Below are 19549 nucleotides of genomic sequence, written 5' to 3'. Positions count from 1 at the left end.
TCAGATTTGGTCTGTGGTAAGGTCCAGGAGGTTGTAAACACCAGTGAGGCAAGTATGGGAATTCATAAGATAGCAATAGAGGAGTCTCAGATCTTCTAATTATCCAACAGGTTTGACGCTCTCGCACCTTGTGTGGATGAGAGCAGGAACTGAAGCGAGGATGAGGAACGAATGCTGGAAAATCTCAGCAAGTCTGGCAGCATCTGTCGGGAGAGAAAAGAGCTAACGTTTCAAGTCCGATGACTCGTTGTCAAAGCTAACAGACAGAGAAAGTTGGAAATATTTATACGGTGGAGTGAGAATGAAAGATGAGTCATAGCCACGGAAACCCAGGGATATCGGGTGCTAGTGGCCACAGATACCAAGGGGAAAGAGTGTTAATGGCAGTCCCAAGAGAGGACAACAGATGTGAAAGGTCAAACAGCAGAGAAACTAACATCAGAGAATAGACTGTAGGTGTGGGGGGAGGGGAAGCGGGAAGCAAAGAGGAAAAAGGTGCAGGAAAGGTGGATAAGATTGGGGGGGGGAATTAAATGTATATTAAGAAAGAAAGAAATGGTAAAAGACAGTTAAAATGAAATGAAAACAATTGGGTCGAGGTGGGGCTGATCATCTGAAGTTGTTGAATTCGATGGTCAGGCCGGAAGGCTGTAGCGTGCCTAACCGAAAGATGAGATGCTGTTCCTCCAGTTTGCGTTGCGCTTCACTGGAACATTGCAGCAGGCCAAGAACAGACATGTGGGCCTGGGAGCAGGGTCTTTTGTTAAAATGGCAAGCAACGGGAAGGTCAGGATCCTGAATGCGCACAGAACGAAGATGCTCTCTTCCATGAGAGGATGAGGAAGTTGGCCATAGCATCATGGTACAGACGCAATGTAAGAGCACTCTAGCCAGACCCACTCCGCTGCCCTCAACCTAACCTAGACATCTTTGGACGGTGGGAGGAAACCGGAGCGCCCGGAGAAAACCCACACAGACACGGGGAGAATGTGCAAACTCCAAACAGTCACCCAAGGCCGGAATTGAACCGGGCCCCTGCCGCTGTGCTAACTAGTGAAGGATGACTAAAACAAGGGAGAAACTGGAGCATGAGAGAAAAGTAACAAGAAAAATAAAATCAGACAGAAAATAAATGTGTAAAAAGGAAAGAAGTAGCTAAAGTGAGCACTGGTCTCCTGTGGATTGGGATTCATCGCACGGTTCATGGCCCAGATGTGTTTTCCTCCAGCCTTTGTCACCCTGGACCACTTTTATACCGTATTCTAATGATGAATTCATTGCCTATGCCAAGGGGTCTCACTATTGTGGATTGTGCCCTCCCCCATCCCCCCATTGAGTAATTGGGCGCGTGAGTTCCACCTCCTCTGAAGTGGCAGTACTGACCGGGAAGAGGAGATTCTGGTGGGATTCTGTTTCAAATCTTTATGATGCGTGTACGGCCGATGCTTTTTTTTTCTAAAGTGTTTTTATCGTGTTTTCACATCTTATATTTCACAATTTAGAAGTTACATAATTCAAAACCGCGCAAAGAAAGAAACAAACAGAAGGCAGCCCACATATTTAAAGGCAATTGACGTCCCTCCAGCCCTGGCTGTGGCCCCCCCTTCAGTTGGCCTACATCTGGTACAATCCCCAGGATGACCAGAGCATATATTTACAGGTGTTTAATTACAGTTTGGGCTTCAGCCTGCCCTCGGACCAATCCCCTGCGGCTTTGTCCCTTGTCCCTCTCGCTTTCTTTACATGCCTTGGCTGCTCCCCCATCCCCCATGCCCTCTCCCTCTCTCCTTTTCCTCCATGCTGGTCTGGGGACTCGAGATGTCGAGAAGCAAGTCAGAGTGAGACTCTACGCTCTTTGTCCACCTCTCCACCCCGTTCTGAGGGCAATCACCAGTGGTTTGATTGCTGAGGCAGAGGGCATAGCGGGTTCAGCGGGGATGACGGGGACAGCGGCGATAGCGGGGACAGCGGCAATAGCGGGGACAGCGGCGATAGCGGGGACAGCGGCGATAGCGGGGATAGCGGCGATAGTGGGGACAGCGGGGACAGCGGCGATAGCGGGGACAGCGGCGATGGCGGGGACAGCAGCGATAGCGGGGACAGTGGGGACAGCGGCGATAGTGGGGATAGCGACAATGGCGGGGACAGCGGCGATAGTGGGGATAGCGGGGACAGCGGGGACAGCGGCGATAGCGGGGATGGTGGGGACAGCGGCGATAGTGGGGATAGCGGCGATGGCGGGGACAGCGGGGACAGCGGCGATAGTGGGGATAGCGGGGACAGCGGGGACAGCGGCGATAGCGGGGATGGTGGGGACAGCGGCGATAGTGGGGACAGCGGGGACAGCGGCGATAGCGGGGATGGTGGGGACAGCGGCGATAGCGGGGATGGTGGGGACAGCGGGGACAGCGGCGATAGTGGGGACAGCGGGGATAGTGGGGACAGCGGGGACAGCGGGGACAGCGGGGATAGTGGGGACAGCGGGGACAGCGGGGACAGCGGGGACAGCGGGGATAGTGGGGACAGCGGGGACAGCGGGGATAGTGGGGACAGCGGGGACAGCGGGGACAGCGGCGATAGTGGGGACAGCGGCGATAGTGGGGACAGCGGCGATAGTGGGGACAGCGGCGATAGTGGGGACAGCAGGGACAGCGGGGATAGCGGGGACAGCGGCGATAGTGGGGACAGCGGCGATAGTGGGGACAGCGGGGACAGCGGCGATAGTGGGGACAGCGGGGACAGCGGGGATAGTGGGGACAGCGGCGATAGTGGGGACAGCGGGGACAGCGGGGACAGCGGCGATAGTGGGGACAGCAGGGACAGCGGGGATAGCGGGGACAGCGGCGATAGTGGGGACAGCGGGGACAGCGGGGATAGTGGGGACAGCGGCGATAGTGGGGACAGCGGGGACAGCGGGGACAGCGGCGATAGCGGGGACAGCGGGGACAGCGGCGATAGCGGGGACAGCGGGGACAGCGGCGATAGTGGGGACAGCGGGGAGAGCGGCGATAGTGGGGATAGCGGGGACAGCGGGGACAGCGGCGATAGCGGGGATGGTGGGGACAGCGGCGATAGTGGGGACAGCGGGGACAGCGGCGATAGCGGCGATAGTGGGGACAGCGGGGACAGCGGCGATAGCGGGGACAGCGGGGACAGCGGCGATAGCGGTGATAGCGGGGACAGCGGCGATAGTGGGGACAGCGGGGACAGCGGCGATAGCGGCAATAGCGGGGACAGCGGCGATAGTGGGGACAGCGGCGATAGTGGCAATAGCGGGGATGGTGGGGACAGCGGCGATAGTGGGGACAGCGGGGACAGCAGCGATAGTGGGGACAGCGGCGATAGCGGGGACAGCGGGGATGGTGGGGACAGCGGGGACAGCGGGGACAGCGGGGACAGCGGGGACAGCGGCAATAGCGGGGACAGCGGGGACAGCGGGGACAGCGGCGATAGTGGGGACAGCGGGGACAGCGGGGACAGCGGCGATAGTGGGGACAGCGGGGACAGCGGGGACAGCGGGGATAGCGGGGACAGCGGCGATAGCGATGACAGCGGGGACAGCGGGGACAGCGGCGATAGTGGGGACAGCGGGGACAGCGGGGACAGCGGCGATAGTGGGGACAGCGGCGATAGTGGGGACAGCGGCGATAGTGGGGACAGCGGCGATAGTGGGGACAGCGGGGACAGCGGGGACAGCGGCGATAGCGGGGATGGTGGGGACAGCGGCGATAGTGGGGATAGCGGGTATCCCTGTCTCGTGCCTCTGTGCAGCGGACATATTTAGAGCTGGTGGTGTTTGTCCGTATGCTGTCAATGGGAGGTGATCCCTGGTCTGAACACAGTTGTTTCAGTGCCTTGATGAGGTAGTTATGATTGCGGTGTACTCTGCAGCTACCTCTGCACGCAGTTCTCCAACCTCCTTGCCAGGGTCATTGCCAGGATCTTTGCATCTACGGAGGAGGAGATGGGCCTGTAGGACCTGCACTCAGTCAGGTCTTTTTTGGGTATCAGGAAACAAAGGAAATTCGGCTTGACCACATTGAATTTTAACAATTTTTACAGATTCACCACCGAATGCATCCTATCTGGCTGCATCACAGCCTGGTATGGCATCTGCTCAGCCCAAGACCGTAAGAAACTACAGAGAATCGTGAACACCGCTCTGTCCATCACATAAACCCGCCTCCCATCCATTGACTCCATCTACACTTCCCGCTGCATTGGGGAAGCGGGCAGCATAATCAAAGACCCCTCCCACCCGGGTTATTCTTTCTTCCAACCTCTTCCATTGGGCAGGTGATACAAAATTCTGAGAACACGCACTAACAGATTCAAAAACAACTTCTTCCCTGCTGTTACCACACCCCTGAATGACCCTATTATGGACTGAACTGATCTCTCCGCTCATCTTCTCTATTGTGTAGAACCACATTCCGTGTGCCTCACCCGATGTCTGTGTCTATGCACACGGCAGCACGGTAGCCTTGTGGATAGCACAACTGCTTCACAGCTCCAGGGTCCCAGGTTCGATTCCGGCTTGGGTCACTGTCTGTGCGGAGTCTGCACATCCTCCCCGTGTGTGCGTGGGTTTCATCCGGGTGCTCCGGTTTCCTCCCACAGTCCAAAAATGTGCAGATTAGGTGGATTAGCCATGATAAATTGCCCTTAGTGTCCAAAATCACCCTTCGTGTTGGGTGGGGTTACTGGGTTATGGGGATAGGGTGGCGGTGTTGACCTTGGGTAGGGTGCTCTTTCCAAGAGCCGGTGCAGCCTCGATGGGCCGAAAGGCCTCCTTCTGCACTGTAAATTCTATGAAAAAATATTCTATGTTTTTTCATGTATGGAACCATCTGATTGAGCTGCATCCTGAATAATACTTTTCATTGTACCTCAGTACACGTGACAATAAAACAAATCAAATTTTCCCTGACCTCACAAATCAATGTAGTCCTTCCCTCACAGCTTTACCCATCCACACTGTTAAAACTCTCTCCACCTCCCACTCTAACAACTATACCCACCGCCTACTCTCCGACCCTACCCGCCCCCCCACTCTCCCAACTCTACCCACCCCTACAATTATACCCACCCCCCATTCTCACAACTATACACACCCCACACTCTCCCAACTATACCCACCCACTCTCCCAACTATACCCACCCCACTCTCCCAACTATACCCACCCCCACTATTATACCCATCCCCATCTCCCAACTATACCTAACCCCCACTATTACAACTATACCCACCCCTCCACTCTCCCAACTACACCCACCCCCACTCTCTCAACTATACCCACCCCCCACTCTCACAATTATACCCACCTCTCCACTCTCCCAACTACACCCACCCCCCACTCTCACAACTATACCCACCCCCCACTCTCCTATACCCAACCTACCCCCACTCTCACAACACAACACCCCCCCCATTCTCACAGCTATACCCACCCCCACCCCCCACTCTCCCAACTACACCCACCCCTCACTCTCACAACTATACCCAACACCCACTCTCCCAACTATACCCACCCCCCACTCTCCCAACTACACCCACTCCTCACTCTCACAACTATACCCACCCCCCCCACTCTCACAACTATACCCAACACCCACTCTCCCAACTATACCCAGCCCCCACTCTCCCAACTATACCCACCCCCACTCTCACAACTATACCCACCCCCCCACTCTCACAACTATACCCACCCCCCACTCTCACAACTATACCCACCCCCCACTCTCACAACTATACCCACCCCCACTCTCCCAACCATACCCACCCCCCCCCCACTCTCCCAACTATACCCACCCCCACTCTCCCAACCATACCCACCCCCCACTCTCACAACTATACCCATCCCCCCCAATCTCACAACTATACCCACCCCCCACTCTCACAACTATACCCCCCCCACTCTTCCAACTATACCCACTCCACTCTCCGAACTATACCAACTCCCCACTCTCACAACTATACCCATCACCCACTCTCCCAACTATACCCACCCCCCACTCTCACAACTATACCCACCCCCCACTCTCACAACTATACCCACCCCCCACTCTCACAACTATACCCACCCCCCACTCTCACAACTATACCCACCCCCCACTCTCACAACTATACCCACCCCCCACTCTCACAACTATACCCACCCCCCACTCTCACAACTATACCCACCCCCCCACTCTCACAACTATACCCAACCCCCACTCTCACAACTATACCCACCCCCCACTCTCACAACTATACCCACCCCCCACTCTCACAACTCTACCCACCCCCCACTCTCACAACTCTACCCACCCCCCACTCTCACAACTATACCCATCACCCACTCTCCCAACTATACCCACCCCCCACTCTCCCAACCATACCCATCCCCCCCACTCTCCCAACTATACCCACCCACACTCTCACAACTATACCCAACCCCCCACTCTCACAACTATACCCACCCCCCACTCTCACAAATATATCCACCCCAACTCTCACAACTATACCAACCCCCCACTCTACCCCCCCACTCTCACAATTATACCCACCCCCCCCACTCTCACAATTATACCCACCCCCCACTCTCATAACTATACCCACCCCCCTACTCTCACAATTATACCCAGCCCCCACTCTCATAACTATACCCAGTCCCATTCCCAACTATACCCAGCCCCCACTCTCACAACTATACCCAGCCCCCCACTCTCACAACTCTACCCACCCCACATTCTCACAACTCTGACCCCCCACTCTCATAACGCTATCCACCTCTCCACTGTCACAACTCTAGCCCCCCCACTCTCACATCTCTACCCCCCCACTCTCACAACTCTACCCACCCCCCTCTCGCAACTATATCCCCCCGCTCTCACAACCAAACCCACCACCCCCATTCTCACAACTCTACCCACCACCCCCACTCTTGCAACTATACCCACCCCCCACTCTCACAACTCTACCCACCCCCACTCTCACAACTATACCCACCCCCACTCTCACAAATATACCCACCCCCCACTCTCACAACAATACCCACCTCCACTCTCCCAACTACACCCACCCCCCACTCTCTCAACTATACCCACCCCCCACTCTCACAATTATACCCACCTCTCCACTCTCCCAACTACACCCACCCCCCACTCTCACAACTATACCCACCCCCCACTCTCCTATACCCAACCTACCCCCACTCTCACAACACAACACCCCCCCCCATTCTCACAGCTATACCCACCCCCACCCCCCACTCTCCCAACTACACCCACCCCTCACTCTCACAACTATACCCAACACCCACTCTCCCAACTATACCCACCCCCCACTCTCCCAACTACACCCACTCCTCACTCTCACAACTATACCCACCCCCCCCACTCTCACAACTATACCCAACACCCACTCTCCCAACTATACCCAGCCCCCACTCTCCCAACTATACCCACCCCTACTCTCACAACTATACCCACCCCCCCACTCTCACAACTATACCCACCCCCCACTCTCACAACTATACCCACCCCCACTCTACCAACCATACCCACCCCCCCCCCCCACTCTCCCAACTATACCCACCCCCACTCTCCCAACCATACCCACCCCCCACTCTCACAACTATACCCATCCCCCCAATCTCACAACTATACCCACCCCCCACTCTCACAACTATACCCCCCCCACTCTTCCAACTATACCCACTCCACTCTCCGAACTATACCAACTCCCCACTCTCACAACTATACCCATCACCCACTCTCCCAACTATACCCACCCCCCACTCTCACAACTATACCCACCCCCCACTCTCACAACTATACCCACCCCCCACTCTCACAACTATACCCACCCCCCCACTCTCACAACTATACCCACCCCCCACTCTCACAACTATACCCACCCCCCACTCTCACAACTATACCCACCCCCCACTCTCACAACTATACCCACCCCCCACTCACAACTATACCCAACCCCCACTCTCACAACTATACCCACCCCCCACTCTCACAACTATACCCACCCCCCACTCTCACAACTCTACCCACCCCCCACTCTCACAACTCTACCCACCCCCCCACTCTCACAACTATACCCATCACCCACTCTCCCAACTATACCCACCCCCCACTCTCCCAACCATACCCATCCCCCCCACTCTCCCAACTATACCCACCCCCACTCTCACAACTATACCCAACCCCCCACTCTCACAACTATACCCACCCCCCACTCTCACAAATATATCCACCCCAACTCTCACAACTATACCAACCCCCCACTCTACCCCCCCACTCTCACAATTATACCCACCCCCCCACTCTCACAATTATACCCACCCCCCACTCTCATAACTATACCCACCCCCCTACTCTCACAATTATACCCAGCCCCCACTCTCACAACTATACCCAGTCCCATTCCCAACTATACCCAGCCCCCACTCTCACAACTATACCCAGCCCCCCACTCTCACAACTCTACCCACCCCACATTCTCACAACTCTGACCCCCCACTCTCATAACGCTATCCACCTCTCCACTGTCACAACTCTAGCCCCCCCCACTCTCACATCTCTACCCCCCCCACTCTCACAACTCTACCCACCCCCCTCTCGCAACTATATCCCCCCGCTCTCACAACCAAACCCACCACCCCCATTCTCACAACTCTACCCACCCCCCCCCACTCTTGCAACTATACCCACCCCCCACTCTCACAACTCTACCCACCCCCACTCTCACAACTCTACCCACCCCCACTCTCACAACTATACCCACCCCCACTCTCACAAATATACCCACCCCCCACTCTCACAACAATACCCACCCCCACTCTCACAACTATACCCATCCCCCCCAATCTCACAACACTACCCACCCCCACTCTCACACCTATACCCACCCCCCCACTCTCACAACAATACCCACCCCCACTCTCACAACTATACCCATCCCCCCCATCTCACAACACTACCCACCCCCACTCTCACACCTATACCCACCCCCCCCCACTCTCACAACAATACTCACCCCCACTCTCACAACTATACCCTCCCCCCACTCTCACAACTCTACCCACCCCGCACTCTCCCAACTATACCCACCCCCACTCTCCTAACTATACCCACCCTGACTCTCACAACTGTACCCACCCCACTCTCACAACTATACCCACCACCCACTCTACCAACTATACCCACCCCCACTCTCACAACTATACCCACCCCCACACTCTCAAAACTATACCCACCACCCACTCTACCAACTATACCCACCCCCACTCTCACAACTATACCCACCCCCCACTCTCACAACTATACCCACCCCCACTCTCACAACTCTACCCACCCCCACTCTCACAACTATACCCACCCCCCACTCTCACAACAATACCCACCCCCCACTCTCACAACTATACCCACCCCCACTCTCCTAACTATACCCACCACCCACTCTCCCAACTATACCCACCACCCACTCTCCCAACTACACCCACCCCCCACACGCTCACAACTATACCCACCACCCACCCTCCCAACTATACCCACCCTCTCACTCTCACAACTATACCCACCACCCACTCTCACAACTCTACCCATCCCCCCACTGTCCCAACTATACCCACCCCTCCAGTCTCACAACTCTACCCACGCCCCCACTGTCCCAACTATACCCACCCCGACAACTATACCCACCCCCACTCTCACAACTCTACCCACCCCCACTCTCACAACTATACCCACCCCCCACTCTCACAACTATACCCACCACCCACCCTCCCAACTATACCCACCCTCTCACTCTCACAACTATACCCACCACCCACTCTCACAACTCTACCCATCCCCCCACTGTCCCAACTATACCCACCCCTCCAGTCTCACAACTCTACCCACGCCCCCACTGTCCCAACTATACCCACCCCCACAACTATACCCACCCCCCACTCTCACAACTATACCCACCCCCCACTCTCACAACTATACCCACCCCCCCCGACTCTCAAAGCTTATCCACCCCCACTCTCCCAACTATACCCACCCCCACTCTTGCAACGCTATCCACCCCCACACTCACAAATCTACCCATTCTTACAAATCTACTCACCCTTTCAGGGTCCTTCTGGTTTATTCCCGTTATTTTACCTTTCTTCTATTATGATCCATAGATCATTAATGGACATGTCTTTTTAAGGAAAGCAGCCTGTGTCCTTAAATTAAATAGAAGAATCCAGAAGTTTAAGGAGCAATCCCTTGCTAGTTTAAACTAGAGAGGCAGACATTTTGGCACTAGCACGAGTGATGGGTTTGGTACTCGGTTTGATTGATTGGCCGGTGACCAATAAATTGGCCCAAAAGAAGGCTGTGCTCTGCTCAGTAACTGGTGGTGATTGGATCTTATTCCATTGATATGCTTTTCAGAGACCAAAGGTTGCAGTTTTGTTTCTGGCAGCACGGAGGAAAGGCCCAGATGATTTTCTGCAGAACGCTGCAGTGAGCACCATCTCTTTCTCCAGCAAGCCAGTGGGGGGCTGTATTCCTGAAGCTACAGACGCCTGAATACCCACCACCAACATGAAAGCAAGATTTAAAGAGAAGTAAAGTGCCTCTCCAAGTATGTTGTGAGTACTGCATAGAACAAAGAAAGAACAAAGAAAATTACAGCACAGAAACAGGCCCTTCGGCCCTCTCAGCCTGCGCCGATCCAGATCCTTTATCTAAACCTGCCACCTATTTTTCAAGGATCTACTTCCCTCTGTTCCCCGCCCATTCATATATCTGTCTAGATGCATCTTAAATTGCTATTGTGCCTGCCTCTACCACCTCCGCTGGCAAAGCGTTCCAGGCACCCACCACCCTCTGCGTAAAAAACTTTCCATGCACATCTCCCTTAAACTTTCCCCTCTCACCTTGAAATTATGACCCCTTGTAATTGACACCCCCACTCATGGAAACAGCTTGTTGCTATCCACCCTGTCCATACCTCTCATAAATTTGTAGACCTCAATCAGGTCCCCCCTCAACCTCCATCTTTCCAACGAAAACAATCCGAATCTACTCCACCTTTCTTTATAGCTAGCACCCTCCATACCAGGCAACATCCTGGTGAACCTCCTCTGCACCCTCTCAAAAGCATCCACATCCTTCTGGTAATGTGGCGACCAGAACTGTGGCCTAACCAAAGTCCTATACAACTGCACCATGACCTGCCAACCCTTGTACTCAATACCCCGTCCGATGAAGGCAAGCATGATGTATGCCTTCTTGACCACTCTATCAACCTGCGTTGCCACCTTCAGGGTACAATGGACCTGAACTCCCAGATCTCTCTGTACATCAATTGTCCCCAGGACTCTTCCATTGACTGTATAGTCCGCTCTTGAATTGGATCTTCCAAAATGCATCACCTCTCATTTGCCTGGATTGAACTCCATCTGCCATTTCTCTGACCAACTCTCCAATCTATCTATATTTTGCTGTATTTTCTGACAGTCCCCCTCGCTATCTGCAACTCCACCAATCTTAGTATCATCTGCAAACTTGCTAATCAGTCCACCTATACCTTCGTCCAGATCATTTATGTACATCACAAACAACAGTGGTCCGAGCAGGGCAGCACGGTGGCCTAGTGGTTAGCACAACCGCCTCACGGCGCTGAGGTCCCAGGTTCGATCCCGGCTCTGGGTCACTGTCCGTGTGGAGTTTGCATATTCTCCCCGTGTCTGCGTGGGTTTCGTCCCCACAACCCAAAAATGTGCAGAGTAGGTGGATTAGCCATGCTAAATTGCCCCTTAATTGGAAAAAATAATTGGGTAATCTAAATTTATTTTTAAAAAAACAGTGGTCCGAGCACGGATCCTTGTGGAACACCACTAGTCACCTTTCTCCATTTTGAGACACTCCGTTCCACCACTACTTTGTCTCCTGTTGCCCAGCCAGTTCTTTATCCATCTAGCTAATACACCCTGAACCCCATGCGACTTCACTTTTTCCATCAACCTGCCATGGGAAACTTTATCAAACGCCTTACTGAAGTCCATGTATATGACATCTTCAGCCATTCCCTCATTAATTAACTTTGTCACTTCCTCAAAAAATTCTATTAGGTTTGTAAGACATGACCTTCCCTGCACCAAACCATGCTGCCTATCACTGATAAGTCTATTTTCTTCCAAATGTAAATAGATCCTATCCCTCAGTATCTTCTCCAACAGATTGCCGACCACTGACGTTAAGCTCACAGGTCTATAATTCCCCGGATTATCGCTGCTACTCTTCCTAAACAAAGGGACAACATTAGCAATTCTCCAGTCCTCCAGGACCTCACCTGTGCTCAAGGATGCTGCAAAGATATCTGCTCAGGCCCCAGCTATTTTGTCCCTCGCTTCCCTCAGTAACCTGGGATAGATCCCATCCGGTCCTGGGGACTTGTTGACCTTCATACCTTTCAGCATACCCAAAACTTCCCCCTTCCGTATGATAACTTGACCGAGATTATTTAAACATCCGTCCCTAACCTCAACACCCGTCATGTCCCTCTCCTTGGTGAATACTGATGCAAAGTACTCATTAAGAATCTCACCCATTTCCTCTGACTCCACGCATAAATTCCCTCTTTTGTCTTTGAGTGGGCCAATCCTTTCTCTAGTTACCCTCTTGCCCTTTATATACGAATAAAAGGCTTTGGGATTTTCCTTAACCCTGTTTGCCAAAGATATTTCATGACCTCTTTTTGCCCTCTTTATTGCGCGTTTGAGATTTGTCCTACTTTCCCGATATTCCTCCAAAGCTTCATCAGTTTTACACAGAACACACAGAACAGTACAGCACAGAACAGGCCCTTCGGCCCTCGATGTTGTGCCGAGCAATGATCACCCTACTCAAACCCACGCATCCACCCCATACCCGTAACCCAACAACCCCCCCTTAACCTTACATTTTAGGACACTACGGGCAATTTAGCATGGCCAATCCACCTAACCCGCACATCTTTGGACTGTGGGAGGAAACCGGAGCACTCGGAGGAAACCCACGCACACACGGGGAGGACGTGCAGACTCCGCACAGACAGTGACCCAGCCGGGAATCGAACCTGGGACCCTGGAGCTGTGAAGCATTTATGCTAACCACCATGCTACCGTGCTGCCCCGATAAGTTGCCTCGATCTTATGAATGCTTCCTTTTTTATTTTAGCTGGTTTCACAATTCCACCCATCCATGGTTCCCTAATCTTGCCATTTCTATCCCTCATTTTTACAGGGACATGTCTGTCCTGCACTCTAATCAACCCTTCCTTAAAAGACTCCCACATTTCAAATGTGGATTTACCTTTAAACGGCTGCTCCCAATCCACATTCCCTAGCTCCCGTCGAGTTTTGTTATACTTGGCCTTTCCCCAATTTAGCACTTTTCCTTTAGGACCACTCTCGTCTTTGTCCATGAGTATTCTAAAACTTATAAAATTGTGATCGCTATTCCCAAAGTAATAACCGACTGAAACTTCAACCACCTGGCCAGGATCATTCCCCAATACCAGGTCCAGTATGGCCCCCTCACGAGTTGATCATTTACATACTGCTCTAAAAAACTCTCCTGGATGCTCTTTACAAATTCTGCTCCATCTACGCCTCCAACACTACATGAGTCCCATTCAATGTTGAGGAAGTTAAAATCTCGCATCACGACCACTCTATTGCTCCTACACTTTTCTATAATCGGTCTACATATTTGTACCTTTACTTCACGCTCGCTTTTGGGAGGCCTGTAGTAAAGTCCCAACAATGTTACTGCACCCTTCTTATTTCTTAGCTCTACCCATATTGCCTCAGTGCTCGAATCCTCCATAGTGCCCTCCTTAATCACAGCTGTGATATCATCTCTGACCAGTAATGCAACTCCTCCACCCCTTTTACCTGCTTCTCTATCCCTCCTGAAGCATCTATACCCTGGGATATTCAGTTGCCAATCTTGCCCTTCCCTCAACCAAGTCTCAGTTATACCAATAACATCATATTCCCAGGTACTAATCCAAGCCCTAAATTCATCTGCTTTACCTGCTACATTTCTCACATTGAAACAAATGCACCTCAGACCACCTGTCCCTTTGCGTTCATCATCTCTTCCCCGTCTACTCTTCCCCTTAGTCACAATGAGTTTATTATCTAGTACCTTACTGGCTTTAATTGCTGCCTCTTTACTGACCTCTAACTTCCTAATCTAGTTCCCATCCCCCACCACATTAGTTTAAAACCTACCCAATAGTGTTAGCAAAAGCACCCCCTAGAACATTGGTTCCAGTCCTGCCCAGGTGTAGACCATTCGATTTGTAATGGTCCTACTGCCCCCAGAACCGGTTCCATGGTCCCAAAAATCTGAACCCCTCCCTCCTGCACCATCTCTCAAGCCATAGGTCAGCAGCACGGTTCGATTCCCGTACCAGCCCCCTCAGACAGGTGCCGGAACGTGGCGACTAGGGGCTTTTCACAGTAACTTCATTGAAGCCTACTCGTGACAATAAGCGATTTTCATTCATTTTATTTCATTCATTCTGACTATTCTTGAATTTCTACTCTGACTGTCTCGTGGCACTGGTAGCAATCCTGAGATTACTACCTTTGAGGTGCTACTTTTTAACTTATCTCCTAACTCCCTAAATTCTGATTATAGGACCTCATCCTGTTTTTTTATCTATATCTTTGGTGCCTATATGCAACACGACAACTGGCTGTTCACCCTCCCCCTTCACTATGTCCTGCAGCCGATCTAAGACATCCCTGACCCGTGCACCCGGGAGGCAACATACCATGCGGGAGTCTCGTTTTTGACCACAGAAACGCCTGTCTACTCCTCTTACAATTGAATCCCCTATGACTATAGCCCTGCCAGTATTTTTCCCACCCTTCTGTGCAACAGAGCCAGCCACGGTGCCATGAGCCTGGCTACTACTGCCTTCCCCTGGTGAGTCATCTCCCCCAAAAGTATCCAAAACGGTATACCTGTTTTGGAGGGAGATGACCACAGGGGACACCTGCACTGCCTCCCTGCTCTTACTCTGCCTTTTGGTCACCCATTCCCTGTCTCCCTCACTAATCCTAATCTGCGGTGTGACCAACTCACTGAACGTGCTATCCACGACCTCCTCAGCATCGCGGATGCTCCAAAGTGAGTCCATCCGCAGCTCCAGAGCCATCATGTGGTCTAACAGGAGCTGCAGCTGGACACACGTCCACCACATGAAGGAGTCAGAGGCATCGGCTGTGTCCCTGAACTCCCACATTGAGCACGAGGAGCATAACATGGGTCTGGGATCTCTTGCCATTTATACATTTTACCTTAACTGATTACAAATATAATATCAAATAATGAATAAGTGAAAGGAATAAAAATTTTACTTACGAATCACAATATTTACCAACACACGACGAGTTAAATTTCTCCCAGCTACTGCTAATTGGAGCACTTTCCTAACCAACCAATCAGGTCACTGCTTTGCTGTGATGTCGCTCTTCAAATTTATCCCCAAAGACCCTGTGGCCACTATTTAAGCAGCGAAGCAGCTCCGCCCACTCCAACAGCTGAATTCCAGCTGAAAAGACTCTAATCCGGGAAGCAGCTAGTTTAAATACTCACCGCTCGACTCTGTAGCTCCGCCCACTCCAACAGCTGAATTCGCGCTGAAAAGGCATATCTTTTTTTTTTGTTTTTTTAATAAATTTAGATTACCCAATTATTTTTTCCAATTAAGGGGCAATTTAGCGTGGCCAATACACCTACTCTGCACATTTTTGGGTTGTGGGGGCGAAACCCACGCAGACACGGGGAGAATGTGCAAACTCCACACGGTCAGTGACCCAGAGCCGGGATCGAACCTGGGACCTCAGCGCCGTGAGGCGGTTGTGCTAACCACTAGGCCACCGTGCTGCCCGAAAAGGCATATCTAAACAACAGAGAACCTGAATGAATAGATCTCCAGAGAAGACCACTACAGGCTGCAAACCAAAGACTTTAATCTGCATGTTTACTGTAAAGAAAAGTATACTAAAAAGCATAATCTGAGGCAAAGGTTCCTTTTCCTTTCCCTTACGTTTTTTAACCCCTTTCCATACCTCTGTGTTTGTCTGTCTTGTGTGAGTGGGTAGAGGGTGGGGGTTGCAAGTTAAAGTCCGAGTTAAGAATCAGTTAATAGTTAACCAACTGTATCTGCTGCATATATAAATATAGTTATGGTTATAAATAAATAGTAATGGTGTTTAAACTCACAAACCGGGTGACTGTAATTATTGGGCAGCCAAGGGCCAAAAGACTTTGAGTACTTTTGTAAGAATTATTGGTTAATTCACTTGTGTTGCGACTCTGGGGCATGTGGCGATGGAATTGACCACGCACTTGCCCAGGCTGTCACAACATCCTCCCAGCTCTCTAATCTCTAGCCACACCCACCTTTTCACAATTCTACTCCTCACGCTTCCGATTCCAGTCCCACCCTCATGTGGCCTGATCAGCGCCGATCGTATTGATTGTCCTAGCAGGCCTGATGGGCCAATTGCCCATATCTGCTTCTACTGCTGATTAATGATTCAGTCCAGGTTAACTTAACCCGAGCCAGCCCATATGTCACTGCACACAAGATGCCCAAAGCCGCGTTAAGGCAGCCAACATTGACAGCTAAATAGATTGCCTGACTTAACATGGGGTCAGGTGGATTTCAGTCCTTCTTTGGATTGCGAACATTAGCTCATTGAAATCTGAAAATGTACCGATTGCAGTCCAATGTGTACCCCTGTTTCTGGTCTGTTTTGTAGCTGACCTAGCAATGCTAATGAAAGAGTGCTGAGAGAAATATTTCTGGACCTGCTCTTTACTCGGGAGTGTTTGGGCAATGTGGAGAGAAATTTACTCTGTATCTGATCTGCGCTATACCTGCCCTGAGAGTTGCTTATCAGAGCAGTGTTCAAGCTGAATCAAACTCATAATTGCTTCGTGCTGAAATAGAATGCCAGAAGTGAAAAAAATGCTGCAATTCTACAGCATTTTTCACCTTCATAACCATAGAAAAGGCATCCAAGGATAAAGAGATCTATTTAGAAAAGGGAATCTGCGTCTCATCAATCTTGCATCTTTATGTGCAACTGTTTCAGTGGTGCCTGAGCCCTCCAGCAATTTTGAACTAAATTCCATTTCCCTGAAATTGGGACACTGCTAACCGGGGCCAGCTTTCCCTGATGAATAGGCAGCCCCCACAGGATAGGAGCAGAACAGCAGGTCGAGCTCAACCAACAGCTCCCGGAATTGAGGGGAGTGGCTCATTCGGCCAGAGCCCCGGTTCCGGCTGAAAATGTCACCCTGTCCTTAATCTAAGACAAGGACAACCGTAGAAATAGGTCGATTTCGAGTAGAGAGGAAGGTTTGGCTCCGTCACATGGGATATCTTCACTGCACCTGAAGGAATGGACCGTGACAAGGATGAATTAGAGATTACTAATGGAACTGGATCAATCAGCCGGCAAGAAATGTTGATTAAAGATTCAGGAAAAGATATACCGAGCTATGAAATATTGAAGGAGCAAGGGCTGGCTTTAACCACTGGACTATAGCTGCCATTGAATGAATCCACGTGGTTTGGTTCACTTGTTCCAGTGTCTCCACGGGGAAACCTGTCCTTGAGCTTTGATTTGGCTCCTAGAGCTTGAACCTATCAAACTATTCTTTTTCAAAATATATTTTATCACAAACATGCATCAAAATAGGTTACAGCAAACAAACAACCAACATACTTCCCAACAATCAACTACACAGTCTGTACCTATAAACCTATTCAATCAATCCCCCAGCAAGCAGCACAGTTGGAAAATCTAGGCAGAAAACAAATGCCAAATAAAATCCGAAACATTGAATCCACTCACTTGGAATTAACGGAACAAGAGAAGGTCATTCAGTGCCTCGAGCCTGTCCTAACATTCAGTTAATTCATGCCTGATCTCTTCTCAAATAGGATTGCTGTCTTTCTGCATGATAGACATGGGCAATGGCGAGGAATGCTTTTAAATATATAATGTCTAACCTATTTTGAAAAAGAAATGGAACTATAGAAGTTATAGCAGGCAGGATATCACTGCGACAGGAAGTTCTTACTATTGGGCAAGATTTGAACGGTCTATGTTTTTACGGACAAATTTTCTTCATTCATAACTGGTCACGTGAGAACGCGATGATGCGGCTACAAAAGATGTCACGTGGCGAGAGCGTGGGAGATATTCCTGGGGCGGGCAGGAAGAGCACAAGCATTCTGATAAAGTTTTCACTGAGCGATGCATGCGATGCCTGCCGTGTTCTCACGTCGCTTCAGCAAGGAGTCAGGAGGGCCAAAAGGGGTCACGAAAAGTCATTGGCAAATAGGGTTAAGGAAAGTCCCAAAGCTTTTTATACGAAAATAAAAAGCAAGAGGGTAGCCAGAGAAAGGGTTGACCCACTAAAGGACAGGGGAGAGAATCTGCGTGTGGAGCCAGAGGAAATGGACGAGGTACTAAACGAATACTTTACATCAGTATTCACAAAAGAGAAGGAATTGGTGGATGTTGAGTCTGGCGAAGGGTGTGTAGATAGCCTGGGTCACATTGAGATCCAAAAAGACGAGGTGTTGGGCGTCTTGAAAAATATTAAGGTGGATAAGTCCCCAGGGCCTGATGGGATCTACCCCAGAATACTGAAGGAGGCAGGAGAGGAAATTGCTGAGGCCTTGACAGAAATCTTTGGATCCTCACTGTCGTCAGGTGATGTCCCAGAGGACTGGAGAATAGCCAATGCTGTTCCTTTGTTTAAGAAGGGTAGCAAGGATAATCCAGGTAACTACAGGCCAGTGAGCCTTACGTCAGTGGTAGGGAAATTACTGGAGAGAATTCTTCGAGACAGGATCTACTCCCATTTGGAAGTAAGGTGTTGTATTAGCGAGAGGCAGCACGGTTTTGTGATGGGGAGGTCGTGTCTCACTAACTTGATAGAGTTTTTCGAGGCGGTCACAAGATGATTGATGCAGGGAGGGCAGTGGATGTTGTCCATATGGACTCAGTAAGGCATTTGACAAGGTCCCTCATGGCAGACTGGTGAAGTCACACGGGATCAGGGGTTAGCTGGCAAGGTGGATACAGAACTGGCTAGGTCATAGAAGGCAGAGAGTATCAATGGAAGGGTGCTTTTCTGATTGGAGAGCTGTGACTAGTGGTGTTCCGCAGGGATCAGTGCTGGGACCTTTGCTGTTCGTAGTATATATAAATGATTTGGAGGAAAATGTAACTAGTCTGATTAGTAAGTTCGTGGACGACACAAAGGTTGGTGGAATTGCGGATAGCGATGAGGACTGTCAGAGAATACAGCAGGATTTAGATCGTTTGGAGACTTGGACGGAGAGATGGCAGATGGAGTTTAATCCGGACAAATGTGAGGTAATGCATTTTGGAAGATCCAATACAGGTAGGGAATATACAGTGAATGGTTGAGCCCTCAAGAGTATTGACAGTCAGAGAGATCTTGGTGTACAGGTCCACAGGTC

The 19549-nt window shown here is 51.1% G+C and overlaps 1 protein-coding gene across 1 annotated transcript in view; it reads left to right on the top strand.

Annotated features, from left to right (window-relative positions):
- Positions 1 to 17597, top strand: part of LOC119955934 (dentin sialophosphoprotein-like) — an 83975-nt gene extending 66378 nt beyond the window's left edge. Inside the window, exons 4-5 of the mRNA XM_038782593.1 lie at positions 1915 to 3713; positions 17449 to 17597. Coding sequence (XP_038638521.1) covers positions 1915 to 3713; positions 17449 to 17597 — 1948 coding nt within the window. The remainder of the gene's footprint in view (positions 1 to 1914; positions 3714 to 17448) is intronic.
- The last annotated feature ends 1952 nt before the right edge of the window (positions 17598 to 19549 follow it).

This window comes from Scyliorhinus canicula, chromosome 21 (assembly GCF_902713615.1).
Source record: "Scyliorhinus canicula chromosome 21, sScyCan1.1, whole genome shotgun sequence".
Taxonomy (NCBI): domain Eukaryota; kingdom Metazoa; phylum Chordata; class Chondrichthyes; order Carcharhiniformes; family Scyliorhinidae; genus Scyliorhinus; species Scyliorhinus canicula.
The sequence above is the reverse complement of the archived record's forward strand: the minus strand, read 5'-3'. Positions and strand labels throughout refer to the sequence as shown.